At 37.2% G+C, this 15,529-nt stretch overlaps 1 protein-coding gene across 2 annotated transcripts in view; it reads right to left on the reverse strand.

The window, feature by feature from the left end:
- Nucleotides 1-15,529, reverse strand: part of ULK4 (unc-51 like kinase 4) — a 257,771-nt gene that overhangs the window by 129,010 nt on the left and 113,232 nt on the right. For both annotated transcript variants that reach the window (XM_068935673.1, XM_068935672.1), the window contains exon 32: nucleotides 11,222-11,270. In XM_068935673.1, the coding sequence (XP_068791774.1) occupies nucleotides 11,222-11,270 (49 nt within the window). The remainder of the gene's footprint in view (nucleotides 1-11,221; nucleotides 11,271-15,529) is intronic.

Genomic DNA, 15,529 nt, shown 5'->3' on the forward strand with positions numbered 1-15,529 from the left:
ATTATACAATATTTCTCTCTTTAGCCCAAGCTCATGAGCTGCATGGGGGCTTAAAAAAAAAGGGGGGGGGGGAACAGAAGCAGCACACAGCATTGGAGATATAATGCACCCCTCCAAAAAAGCAGCATGCTGCTGTCACATGGTCTTCAAGTCACCAGAATATGTTACCGTCACTGCTGACACTCCAGCTCCAGTACTTTCCATGAGATTTCTTCAAACTATATTGATCTTTTCAGGTATGTGACGTCCATACATTCATCATGTAGACGTCCTCTGCTTTGAACTAGCTAAGGGACTTAGCTAACTACTCAAGTATTTATTAAGCTGTCATGAGAAGGCTTTGTACATCCCAAGCTCTCTTGCTGCATCCACATTACTATTATTAGCCACGCTCCTAGTTCAAAGGTAGGTGGAGATGTCTTCATGAGCTGCAGCCACAAATTGACTGCAGCACAGATAAGCCTTAGGCTTCCTCGTTGTAGTAAACATGACTTGAAAGTCTAACGTAAGTTAAAAGGATATTTAAAACCAGGTCTTTCTCTTATTAATCTTCCTGGCAGAGTGCCTATGCAAAGGAAACTTCTGTTGATGTTTTCATTGCTGACCCTATCAAATAAGATCAGGCAGAAACCATATATCATGGGTTCTCATTACTAACAACAATCAGAAGTAACTTTTGTACTGTGCATTTTGGCTTATAATAGTTTCATTACCACAAATTAAGCAGATAATAGTAACTTCAAGAAATAAAACTATTAGAGTGCATTGTGTGTACAGCGTTAATACTAATGGAAAACAATTGACCATAACAGATTTACAGCCTAGTTCAACACTAATCAAACATTTACAAACGTGCAGATATATAAACCCTTCCTCAGAAGCTCCTGACAGAAAGACTGATGACAAAAAAAAATTAGCTGTTTCTTAAAAAGCTTGTTAATGTAAGGTTCTGCTCTGTGTTACAGACTTCTTAGAAACGTTACGCTTGCACAGATTTATTTCCAAGGGTATACATTTTGACGTGCAGCTTTATCTCTAAGTATATACTCTTATTAAGTCAGCAATTTAAAAGAGATAAATAGTCTTAGACTCTCACCCTTAAACCAAAGCATTTAAGCAAGTTACTAAAGTAATGAAAAACCATTTCTGCCAGAGGAACTGTATTTTAGGTCTTGAAAACTGGAAACCGTACACCGTTTCCTTTTACAATATCTCATTTAGTCTTTAAAAACACTCTTATTTATTTTACTTCACATTAAGAAAAGAATAAACATAATATCTTATTGAATGTTGACATGAGACTTCAACATATCAGCATGAAATTTGCCAGTTTGAAAAGAATTACACCATAAACATTTTTAAAGTATTCTCCTACTTACAACAATTGTTAAGTGTTACATCCGTTTTCTTCAAACTTTTCAGAAGGTTAGACCATCTCAGGATAGTCTAACATTTCTCACTAATATCTGCTCAATCTATATTTGAATATGAAATCTCTTCCAAAATAAGGAATTATTTTGCTCTATAAATCACCAATTACAATAGTACTTTGGTATTTTCACTTTCAGAAATCCTCATAGATTATAGGAGATCACAGAATCGTTTAGGTTGGAAGGGACCTCTGGAGATCATCTAGTCCAACCTCCCTGCTCAAGCAGGGTCATCTAGAGCATATTGCCCAGGATCACATCCAGATGCGTTTTGAATATCTCCAAGGAAGGACACTCCACCACCTCTCTGGGCAACCTGTTCCAATGCTCAGTCACCCTCACAGTCAAGAAGTTTGTCCTCGTGGTCAGATGGAACTTCCTGTGGTTCAGTTTGTGCCCGTGGCCTCTTGTCCTGTCGCTGGGCACCACGGAGAAGAGGCTGGCCCCATCCTCTTGACACTCCCCCTTCAGGTACTTGTACACGTTGATGAGATCGCCTCTCAATCTTCTCTTCTCCAGGCTGAACAGGCCCAGCTCTTGCAGTCTTTCTTCATAGGAGAGGTGCTCCAGCCCTCTAATCATCTTTGTAGCCCTCCGCTGGACTCGCTCCAGGAGTGCCATGTCTCTCTTGTGCTGGGGAGCCCAGCACTGGACACAGTACTCCAGGTGAGGCCTCCCCAGGGCTGAGGAGAGGGGCAGGATCACCTCCCTCCACCTGCTGCCAACACTCTGCCTAATGCACCCCAGGAGACCATTGGCCTTCTTGGCCACAAGGGCACACTGCTGGCTCATGTTTAACTTGTTGTCCACCAGGACCCCCAGGTCCTTCTCGGCAGAGCTACTTTCCAGCAGGTCAACCCCCAGCCTGTACTAGTGCACGGGATTATTCCTGCCTAGGTGCAGGACCTTGCACTTGCCTTTGTTGAACTTCATGAGGTTCCTCTCCGCCCACCTCTCCAGCCTGTCCAGGTCCCTCTGAATGGCAGCACAGTCCTCTGGTGTGCCAGCCAATCCCCCCAGTTTAGTATCATCAGCAAACTTGCTGAGGGTGCACTCTGTCCCTTCCTCCAGGTCATTGAGGAATACGTTGAACAAGGCTGGACCCAGGACTGACCCCTGCAGAACACCACTAGCTACAGGCCTCCAACTTGACTCTGCGCCATTCACCACAACCCTCTGAGCTCGGCCATCCAGCCAGTTCTCAAGCCACCTCACTGTCCACTCATCTAGCCCACACTTCCTGAGCTTACCTAGGAGGATGTGATGGGAGACAGTGTCCAAAGCCTTGCTCAAGTCCAGGGAGACAACATCCACTGCTCTCCCCTCATCTACCCAGCCAGTCATCCCGTCATAGAAGGCTATCAGATTGGTCAAGCATGATTTCCCTTTGGTGAATCCATGCTGACTACTCCTGATCACCTTCCTGTCCTCCACATGCTTAGTGAGGACCTCCAGGAGGAGCTGCTCCATCACCTTTCCAGGGATGGAGGTGAGGCTGACAGGCCTCTAGTTTCCTGGCTCCTCCTTCTTGCCCTTTTGGAAGACTGGCGTGACATTGGCTTTCTTCCAGGCCTCAGGCACCTCTCCTGATCTCCAGGACCTTTCCAAGAGGATGGAGAGTGGCCTAGCGATAACATCCGCCAGCTCCCTCAGCACTCGTGGACGTATCCCATCAGGGCCCATGGATTTATGGATGTCAAGTTTGGACAAAAGATCTCTAACCCGATCCTCCTCCACCAAGGGAGAGTCTTCCTTTCTCCAGCCTTCCTCTCTTGTCTCCAAGGTCTGGAATTCCTGAGGACTGGCCTTAGCAGTGAAGACTGAAGCAAAGGCGGCATTCAATAACTCTGCCTTCTCTGTATCCTTCGTCACCAGGGCCCCCGCCCCATTCAGCAGCGGGCCCACGTTTTCCCTAGTCTTCCTTTTGCTATTGATGTATTTGAAGAAGCCCTTCTTGTTGTCCTTGACATCCCTTGCCAGATTTAATTCCAAGTGGGCCTTAGCCTTCCTTGTCGCATCCCTGCGCACTCTGACAACGTCCCTGTATTCCTCCCAAGTGGCCTGTCCCCTTTTCCACCTTCTGTACACTTCCTTCTTCTGTTTGAGTTTGGCCAGGAGTTCCTTGCTCATCCATGCAGGTCTCCTGCCCACTTTGCTCGACTTCTTCCTCAGAGGGATGCACTGATCTTGAGCCTGCAGGAGGTGATGCTTGAATATTAACCAGCTCTCTTGGACCCCTCTTCCTTCTAGGGCCCTACCCCATGAGATTCCCCTAAGTAGGTCCCTGAAGAGGCCAAAGTTAGCTCTCCTGAAGTCCAGCGTTGCAATCCTACTCATTGCCCTGCTCCCTCCTCGCAGGATCCTGAACTCCACCATCTCACGGTCACTGCAGCCAAGGCTGCCCCCAACCTTCACATCTCCAACTAGACCTTCTTTGTTCGTTAGTACAAGGTCTAGCATTGCATTGTGAGATCTACACCTCACAGCAGTTTTACAAATAACACGCTGCAGCAGCAGCATAGAATTTTGCCATTTACTCTACCAGGTTTTAGGAAATGCACACATTTCACAAGTAGGAAAGAAAAAGTTAGAGAAATTCATTATGGATGGAATTCAGGGCCTTAACACCAATGTTCATCCCATGGAAGCCAAAAAAATCATCCTTAGACTCTAATTTCAGGTATCTTATTAATGCCAATTTTCCATGAAAGCAGGACAGAACAGATGAGAGACACCAAAAACAGTCATTACATTTAACTTTCTTATAATAGCATTGAACACTCAATCAGAAACAGGCATACCACACACAAAGCTATTAAAATAAATACTGTTTCCTGTTCTTTAAAACACATGCTCCCTAACCATTCCCAGATATCTTCTTTCTTTAAAATAAGGGGCTGAGGCTAAATTAAGAATTGAGCATGCCGACAGACTGCAGTGAAACAAATAGACATATCAGTTATTACCACCATCAGCCTTCTCATGTGAGCACACCACTTCAGAAGGGACCTCAGCCCAAAATTCATTTACAGTGTAGAGGGCCAAATATCTTTTCACAAGAAGGGCTAGAGTTTAATTATTAGCCATATTCACCATACTAATTTTCTAGAGCAGGTGAGTTTGGCAGCACAAATTTGTACTCCCTACAGCATATAAGCCCTTTCCTACCCTACTGTTTCAAGTATCCATCCTGGATGACCTACAAGTACTTGCTAGATCTAGCAGTAAACTCCCCATTCCTGCAGACAACTAATGTTGCAAGCTGCTACATGACTTCTTAGGAGTGTGTTTGTTTTTTTTAAACCAAGGCATATGTTTAAAGCCATCTAGTTTTACATTGGTGTATCCCACTCAGAGAAAAATTTTCACAAGATGATTAGACTTCTTGAAAAGAAGTTGTTAACTAAATAAAATTGCAGCGGCTTATTTTTTTTATTTTAAAGTATTAATATGTTTAACTAACTTGAAAGTAACCATTAACATTTTTCATATAGCCATGCTTACTTAACTCATACTCCCTTCCTTATAGCTCAATGGAATGATAAATTTGATTTTGAATGGCAAATGAATTACAACAAAGCAAACCTTACAAGGAGAAATCCTCTGTCAGCCTAACAATGGTTTTTGAACATTTGTTGAGCATTTGAGTACAGGTTTACTACATTCTATTAAAAGTATGAATGGCATGTGATCCTTTAGTTTAAGCTGCCCAATGATGTAATTAAACTTTTTCATATGAATTCATACAGCAGTCCCAAAATACACAGGGACAGTATAAAAGCTTAAACCAAGACATAATTAGGAAAAATAAACTAAAAGATATGAATATATATATGACTGCGAGAACATATTATGTTTCCATAAGAATAGCTTTCTACTTCATTTAAAAAAATTAAAGAATTAATTTTAATTAGTTCAACAAATGTAAAGAAAATTTCTGATGAAAAAGCGGACTTGCTAAAATTATGCACTCTTCAAAGGTGTTAAAGCCAGATCAACAAGACAAAAAAATAATTTTTACCTTTAAATTAGATTGTGCAGTTTAGACACCAAGATATATCTGCCATTGGCTGAAGGTATTTAATACTAAGATATCATTTATATGTCAGACTTACTAGAAAGGCATTTTCATTGAAAGGATGCATCTTTATATGGGAACATAGATGGCATTTATGTGATTGCTGACCTTTAAAAACATAGCAGGGTGCAAAAATCACTTAACAGTGGAAGCTGGTCTGTGAGATGCTGGCGTATTAAAACTTACACTAGAGACTTTAATAGGATAGGCACACAATTGACTAGTGGGCTTTAAAAAGGGAATAGCACTGAGCTCCTAATCATCAGCATCATTAGCTTTAGCTTTAAAATTTATCTGCAGAAAAATACAATTTCATCAACCATATAGAATTTCTTTCATATGCAATAGTTTAGACTCAGATAGCCCTAAAGAAAGGGCAGGTAACATTTATGAGGCGTGGAGGGTTTTTTCCCCCCCTCAAGGCCTTCAATTTTGATTAATTTTTCTCCCCAGTGGGTACAACAAGAGACACTTAAGAAAGAAAGACAGACTAAAAATAGCACATACATCAGCTTTAATGCTACTTACTTATAAAAATGTTTGCAGCAGTCTAAAATGTAAATATGAATACACAATTTAGAAATATACAAATAAAACACTTGCAATGCCATTAAAAAGTCACTTTGATGGTATATTTTGATATTCCAAAAGGATTTTTTTTATATAAATGTATGGATTTTTCAAATAGGTATGATAGTACAAAGACAAAATATTACAACCATAGAACACTAAGGGTGTAGCAAAAGGAGGAGCAAGTATAACATTCAACATACCCCACAGTAATTTTTCCTGATACCATCTCTTCTGCTTCATCAACTTCTGTATTTTATGTTTATACCTTATAGTAACTTGTAAAATGATCATGGAATCATGCTCATTATTTTTAAGCTTGTTACCAGAGAGAGTTCACACCATTTACATTTCACACATTATTATGTTAGTTTTCCTTCTGTTTTTCAATCTCATATTGCTCCGTATATAATCACACGTATTGCCAAATGTGCCTCCTTTTTTGTGTATATGAAAACATATGCAGATACAGATCACTACATCTTTACTGACCTCATTAGACATTATAGCTAGCTAAACATCTACTTACACTGCAGTCATACCTTCATTTTGCTTTGTAAAAGCTAAAAAGCATAGAGATGCTCAAACAATTTAAATTCAATAGATTAGGGACTGGTAAAATTCTAGGTAAAACAACACAAACCTCAATGCTTTGAATCTGCACTGTTTCTCAAGCTGATCGAAGTACAAAAATGACCGAAGACTAGGTTAGGGACAGTAATGGAAACCAACTAATATTCAGCTCCCTTCACTCATATTGCCATGAAAATGATCTTATAAAATTATGGTAATGGGTTTTGTTAATTTGTTCTGTTCATGAGGAAAAGGAACCTAATGATTATCATTCCAGTGTTGGGATTCTTTAGCCCCAGTCATGAGAACACACTTCTGGTGCATAATATTATTGCATTCTTTTTGCTTTTATCAAATTCCTCCTTAATCTCATCTAAAACACTCAAGCTAACTAGGACTAGATTTTCTTCATTACAGCTGTTCATTGTTTTTTGTAGTATTTCTTCTCTTTATAAAAGTTGTTTTTATCTGTCAGGTTTTACAAGTTAACTGTGACAACATTTGCTGTTCTGGAAAAAATGCATACATTTCGCTATTTTAATATGTATGAAAAGAAAAAAAAAAAACCGAAAAAGTACAATCCCTAGAGTTTTCTATTAAGTTTAATCAAAAATAGTAATCCAGTATAGCAGCCTTTAGCAGACACATGTAATCCAAATATTTCTTCTGATATTGTTCTGCTTCACTGAATGCCAGAAGAATTGCCTCCATTTTTTCCATCACCAGTATGAGGGAAAAGTGCATGGATGTTGTCTCATTGAAGGCTCAATAATAAAGGGTTCTATTTTTCCCCTCTTCTCCCCTACTTATCACAGGTGAAAGCAGCCTAAGCTGATAATAAAAGAAAGATTCTATTTGACAGCTTTTTAGTATATATGAAAAGCTTGCTGTCTCCATTCAGTTTGAGTGGAAAGGTATTCATAACACCATCAGAGCCATAAATACAGATGTTTAGTGCTAGTTAGCATCTCACATGTCCTGTCAGCACAAAGGCAGAGTAGATTGAGCGAACATACAAAATGAACTTTTTCTTATATGTGAAGGTTTCCAAGTTCTTGTGGCTTCTGTTTACTGAACCCCAATACTGAAGTTGAATGCTGGATGAATGCTGTTACTGTAGCAGACTTTACAGATGGGTTTGGAAAGGGATGAACAGAAACACTTCTGCTTCCTGTTCTAACGTGATGATTGAACCATCACCATACGACCTTTGTGCATGTGGAATGGTGGTTTTGTGTTTCTTTTGGTTTTGTGTTTAAGAGAACCAATAGACTGCAGGAGCAAAGTAGAAGTGGCTAATGTGGAAAAGCGATCTCCACATGACTGACTTCAGGTACAAGAACTAGCGACACAAAGCTATGCATTTTTTCCCTTGGTACCTATTTGAAAATGTGTCATTTACAGACAACTGGAGAGTCCTTGTCTTGAAAGGAGAACAAGGAGAAACAGATAGTTTGGAGCAAGCTCTCAAAAAAGCAAATCCTGGAAGCACTGTATGAGGGCTTGCTATTACTGAAGTCCAAATTCTAGCAGCTAGAGAAGTCCATTCACCTCTGAGAGCCAAATAATTAGCAGTAAACATAAGACAATTCAAGCAGAAGTTAATAGACTTCTATAGTCTCTTGCACTTTGACTTGTTAAGAAAATCCATTTTTGCTGTAAAATTACTATAAAATGCGCAAAGCAATTCTGCAAATGATGACACTAGAAATCCCTTGTTTTGGCAGATTTGCTCTGGAACTGCATGAGACAAAAAAACTAGCTGGCTGAAAGCAGAAAACACTGTTTAGAGTTTAAGCAAGCTCTGTTTCTCCTTTTGTGCTTTACGTTATCATAATGTCATTTGCTAAGAGGAACAAGATCTAAACTAGAAATGAGAGACAACAGTTTTGCTCCTAACATCATTACTAGCTCTTCAGATAAAGTGGATAATACCTAACTCACTGGTACACACAGAGGCTTTATATAGTGCTCTGCAATTTTCAAATCAATGGTAACATTTAAAATAAGCCATTGGGAACTAATTCGCACACTCAAATCTTTTCTTATATAGACTGAATACTTTATGCATATACTTACATAAGGGTACCCACACATGCAGTTCTTGAAAATATACTTTTTTCTTGCTCATCTGTAGCTGACAGGTTATTTTTTCAAGATCACAAAAGAAGGAGTTGCTTACTACAATCAGTTTCTCTCTTTTTTTTATGAAAAATAGAGGTGATAAAGAAAAAATATATGACATGAACAGCTATCTAACCCTATGCCAAAAAAGGGCAGGTGTATTAATAGGATGTCGATCTCTCTAGGATCCTTCCCTGACTGACTGGAATAAAATAGGCAAGAAAATAACTTTTCCAGAATAATCTTCTAGAGAACCTTTGGACTTAAATCAGGTAGAGATACTCATCAATGGGATTCTTTCAAGTATGTAAGGAGGCACATCTAAACAAAACATTATCTGCTACACAAACTTCCAAAAATCACAAATAATTCAAGCATTTTACTATGACCATCCCAGCTCTGCTTCTTGATACTCTGCACGTAGGGACTTGGTTTTCCCTTGTCTTTTTTTTTTTTTTTTTTTTTTTTTTGGAATGCATTGAAAACTCCCCCAGAACTTTAGCATTCCTGCATCTGAAGTTCCCGTTTCATTTACCTGCAGGCATACTACTTCCATTAGTTAGTCTGACCCTGCTGGTAAAAGTCACTGCTACCCATGTGGCTCCAAAACCAAAATGTGCCAATCCTCTGGTTAGTCCTAGTTACCGAGCCTTCCCAATTGCCCATCTTTCCTTTGCGGAATGTACTCTTCTACAGTGAAAACAGGAGAATAGTAAGGAGGGTAGCACTCCCATTTAGGGACAGTCACATCCCTCAGGCCAGCCAGAATCGCAGTTGGTAGCCAGTGTACTGTTGGAGCTTAACTGCCATACATGATAAATGACGACATGAGTTCTCCCAAAACAACGCATGCTGAAAATGGATTTTTTTTTCCTCTCTAAAAATGATAAGATTTTTCCTCTCACAGCTTTAACCATAAGCTCCGAGAAAGCTACACAGGTTTAAGATACCTATGAATTTTTATGGACTAACAGTCATACAGTTTTCAGCTTAGGTACTTTCTATTCTCTAAAAAACTATTTCTAGTACGCATGAGGTCAAACTGTGTGCACTGGGGGTTGGGGAGGAGTAGTTAGAGCTGACTCCAACTTATCCTACTTTCACATACCACAACATACATACATTTCACATACCATCACTATGGATAAGTTATAAAAAGTTCTTCAAAATCTGGGACAGATTTCTAGACTTCATTTGTTGAGACCATCCCCATCCTCAAAGCTACCTACTAAGCTAAAAATATATATTAATCATTTTTGGCACTAAATCTCCAAAATTCCAACACTTGGAGAAGTTGCAAACATTAGTTTGGTACTTGAGGATATTAGCATGAAACATTTGACTACCTATAAGCACCACTTCAATCAATACTACTTCTTTAAGAAATGCTGTAAAATGTTGTTTTTATTGTTAATACCTGTCAAAAGAAGAATTTCTCAGATTTTTACATTCATATATGTACATCAAATAAAATAAAAGTTGTTTTCTGTATGCTACTGGAAAAGTCTCATCAATAAAGAGGCAATTTTAATTAAAAAGGTTTATCTGAATATCTGGTTTTAAAGTGATTTATAACAATGGGCAGTGAAATAAATCACTGCAAAGGAAGAGAAAAGATGAAAATAAATTGAAGAAAGGAAAAAAATCAAACTTGATTCAGAATCACATTTATGAATGTGTTCTACTCTGTTCTATAATAACAAGTACTCAATCTGCCTGCACTGCATAAATCACAGATATTTAATATTCATGAAGAGCATGCTTACATAACAGAACACTTACCTGATACAAGTTCATGAATAAAAAATGATTAAAAAAACAAAAAAACCACAAGAGATCCTGAAAATTATCAATGAGAGGGCTAGTAGATAGCACAGCACCCAGATTCCAAACTCACAGATTTTTCTTCATTAGCATGTTTTTTTTACCTCATCATTACAGAATTGCAACCCATCACCATTTTTCCCCCCATGATCTCCACATAGTGATGGAAATTCAGCATGTTATTGTCCAAAATAACATCCTTGATACCTCATATTGAAATAAAATTTCATATGAATGAGCAGCCGAGGGGGGGTGGTTATCATTGCAATCAAACTCTGGTTTGATACTGTTAAATAAAACAAATGTTCTTTGGCGCTTGTCACTCGAGTAGGCCAAATATATGGTTCTAATTAAATATCATATGAAATAATTCTTTTATTTTTATATGGTTCAAAAAAGACAAGTCTTTCTAAAAGAAAGTATTTACACAGATAAATAGTTGGCAAGAACCATGTACATGTCTGCCTACACTAAACTCTTTTGTATTGATAGACTGTTCAATTTCATTTTACCAAAGATTTATAAACATGTCTATCAAATTGATTAAAGTTTGACATGCCTTGATCTGAGAGGTACAATACATTGTATATTAAAACATGTAAAAAATAAAATTTATTCTTACCAAGATGACTTGGAAAAGAACAGCAACAAGGTGGTTTTCTTCAATAAAGCTGAAAAAACATATTTTAAAAATTATTTTAAAAAAAGAGAGGTGAATTCTTATTTAATGCACTAAACTCACAAAAGGAGCAGAGCAGCACAGAAATTGTTGTTAAAATCCACGATGCAGAACCTCAGCTTTTGACTAGCTCTCAAAAAAAATGAGCTTCACTTCAGCTATTAAATAGAAACAGCAGCATACTACTTTAGAAATTAGTTCTAGGTCTGCTTCACTGATGTGATGCAAGTGAATGGAACAGTAAGTAAATTAATATTTTTTAAATGGCAGAAATTAATTAAAACTCAGAAACAATACTATATAGGCTATGGAACAATGTACAGCACAAAGTAATTTGAACTGATAGACCCACAATACATAAAGTGAAATTATAAATATGCTGTGTTTTGCTTGTTAATATATACTCCATTAACTATCTCCTTGGTTTTAACATATTAATATTTGACATAATGACATATTTCCAGCCACTTCTCTTGAAAGTATTCAGGTTACCCAAAATAACATAGCTATATTTTCCTATTAAAATCAGACATACACCTTCAAATATAAAAGATGAATATTCTCAAAAACAATACTACAAATTTATGCAGCTTTTTCTATTCTTAAATCTTGAAAAGCTTTACATTTATTAATAAAATGCGTCACACACTATGATGACAAACTGAATTATATGATCACATACTCTATCAGAACCCTAATTAATCGTACTTGCTAATAAAAATCTTATGTAAAGGAAGCATAATAAGGTAATAAAGAATGAAACACATACTTTTCAACAGAACAGCCATACTTACGAAGAACTGAGAATTATTTACAAGTCATATGCACATTAAATATAAATGCTTTCTTATTCCATATTATTTTGCCATTTCTCTACTTACTCCAGTCACTGAAATGCAATAATGTTGACCATACGGAATCTATACAAAAGTTTGTTTGTTCTTGTTTCTATCATAACAAGATTTATTAGGTGCACCAGTTGTGGCAAATGCACCCAGAAACAAGTAAAATGCATCCACTAACTGGTTCAAAACATAACAATGTAATTGTATGCACCTATATGAACATGCTTAACACAGCTAAGCGACAGCCTTGTTTAGCCAGATGCGGTCAATTTTTTTTTACATACTGAAACGTGTAAAAAAAAAAAAAAACAAGTTACACCTAACAATATAACATATTCTGAAAGAGAAAAGGATTATACAAGGAAAAAAAGTATTACATCCAAGAACCCTGAATTTAAGAACAAATTTTGGTGTTAATGAAGTTGATGAAAAAAAAATACCCTTCTGCCAGGGAAGCCCCAGCAAGTTCCCTGCATAGGTTAGGGTAACTTGAAGCTGATCTTCTCCAAGCCACCCGTCAACACCTAAGTAGACTTCTATGGCAATCTGGACCCAGTCGGGTCATAAGGGAGTCCCAGGACAGCAGATAGAAAGAAGAGTTATTATGGCAGTTCTGTGCTATTTGAAAATGCTTTCTACAAGAAGGTCATTTTCCATGGCCAAATCTACCACTTTAATTAAAAACTTGGACTATGCCTGTAATATAGAATTTGCTGAAGTAGGTATATCAATCCCAGATGTAATAAATGCCATTTTAAATACCATAGATTCCTCATAAAAGCAACTAATGTAGTAGTACTCATGTTGACAAAACTCAGTTTCGCCAGCATAAACTTCTTATGCCTGAGGCATATTGGAATTATTTAAATTGGGAAAAGCTGCCTACTTCACCATGTAAGCAGCATTTAATCCATGAACAAATTGTCAGTAAAGTACAATAGAATACCAGGAATAGCTAAGGAATCCTAGTTTAGGCAAAACTTCAAAAAACTCTTTTGCGAAAAAGAGTAACACAATTGGTTTCAAATACTTTAAGCAGTCGTGTTTGTTAGAGTTACAAAGTTATCTATATTTTCTGCTGAGATAAGCTAAGACAAACCCATAGCCAAAATGGCCTGCCTTAAAGGTCATCTGCAAACTTTTATGATTCAAGCAAGAAATAGCTGTAATCTTAAAATAAAGTTATGCATATAACTTAGCTGAAGTACGAGGTCACATCAACACATGTATTAAGACATTTCTGTAAGAAAGCTTAAATCTCATTTATCCCAACTTTGTGTATGCGTGCAAGAAAGAGTGATATCATATTCTCCATTGCTACCTGACATTTAAAGAGTTTTACAAGGAAAAGTCTCAAAGCTGATGAGAGAGGAGTTTGGCTACTGAATTCATTTTATAGAATGGCCATATTCAAAAAGAAAAGAAACTTTGTACTCCATACTTTTTTTTTTATTATATTACTTTAGGTCCTATCATGTGTTTGGAAAATACACATAATCGTACATGTAAATTATTGTTCTAAACATCAAAGTACTCACAGGTTTCTTTCCTCATTCAGGCATTCAGATCCATACCCAAAAAACCAACAGTGGTTCAGTGTAACTGATCATCTGATTTTACAAGATTCACATCAGTATGATCTGAATATTTAACATTCTTCAGGAGGAGATGAAGCCTCTGCTTCTGCTGTCAAATAACATGCAATAACTATTTTCCTAAGACATCTTAAATTGCCTTCTTGCAAAATGCAAGCCTATGTCTTTATAGAGGATACAAAACAAAGCCCTTTGTTACAGGCATGTTTTATGAAAAATCCCAGGCACCTACTTTTCCTACTGAGGTAGGCGCCTTACAACATGACTTCGGGTCTAGAGTTTAAGCTTTGTTTCTCAGCACTTGCCTGCAAAAGGCAGTATCTTATATGAAAACATGAATTTATACTGCATTGCACTGACTCCTTACATTAATAATTCTGGTGCAGGTTAACGAAGGCAGTATTGAGGAGACAGATTAGACTAGCTCCTTACTTATTAGGCATTGATATCTGTACGTTGTTCCCTATGCAGAATTCCTTGTCTGTTGAAAATGTGATGGGATGAATATTTTAGGTGTATGTATTTGACCTGGGTAATACAGAAAGTTAGAAAAAATATACAGTGCAATCAATACAACTTCCCATCTTGTGTCACTTGCAAAACAATTAAACAATGCCACTACTTCATTTGTCTAAACGAAAGTCAAGCAATGAACTATTCATATTTAGATATTTCTTTGTAAGTAAACATTTTAATAAGTTGTTTGCTCAAATACAAGACATATTGCAATTTTCCTCTCTTACAGGTAGGATTTACATGCATGTACCTACAGTGGCAGGTGGTCCCTAGTCAAAGAAAACATGCTAAATTTCTACCATAAAAATGCAGAGCAATTCATTTCCTAAAACCTTGAGACTTAAGCTCTTAGACCTGGCCCTTTTCAACAGTCCTATTTCTTCCTTGCTTATCATGCATTCTGACATCAAGGGTTTGAGATTTAAATTCTTGGTGCGCCAGCTCATATAGTTGTTGACAAGCTAGAAGGGATAGACTAATTCTCTGACTGGACTGTCTATGAAGTGTTAGGTTTATAATGCAAAGTAATATGCAATGCTATTCCTAACTCATTCAGTATCATCAAAATTACAAGAGTATCTTTTCTGATGAGATCAGATATTTATTTTTTTCTAGCCTCTGAACACAGAGTCTAGCTTTCTGTACATAATAAATTTTATTCGGTTCTACTGTGGGCTGCAAAATAGTCCAATGTTGCAATGATGACACACAGCACAGTTTATTTCAGTTCATGCAGTGGCACGTTTTAGTATGGATGCACAGTTGATAATCTGTATTTTTTCTGTTACACTTATCTCTAAGAAACCGACCCAGGAAAACTATACGTTGCTTTACATATTATACAAACCTTCACAAAATGTCAGAAACTAATTTTTAATGCTATAGACTGAGGACACCAACTGCATTTTTGATTAAACAAGTTTTCCATGATCATGTTCTAAATTTTAAAGACTTCCTCTCACTGTATATAGGTCAGTGAGTCTCTTGATATTTCACTGAAATATATATTTTTTTAGTTTAGAGAAAATACAATATGACCGGTTTTTTTTTTTTTTCCAAACAACTGAGGATTAACAACATTCATGTTATCAGAACGGAAAGCAAAGGGGTCTTTATAGGGATATCTTAAGAAATAATAGTTCTGTGGAAAAGAAACATAAGCCTCCATGGTGAAATATGTCTTTTAAGTATGTCCCTAGAATGCCCATAAATGTCTATAAAAATTATTTTACTGAAAGTTTATGAAGAAATGTGTATCACATGAATTAAAACAGTGAACTTCAATTATGTTCAAG

The sequence above is a fragment of the Struthio camelus genome, chromosome 2 (genome assembly GCF_040807025.1).
Source record: "Struthio camelus isolate bStrCam1 chromosome 2, bStrCam1.hap1, whole genome shotgun sequence".
NCBI lineage: Eukaryota > Metazoa > Chordata > Aves > Struthioniformes > Struthionidae > Struthio > Struthio camelus.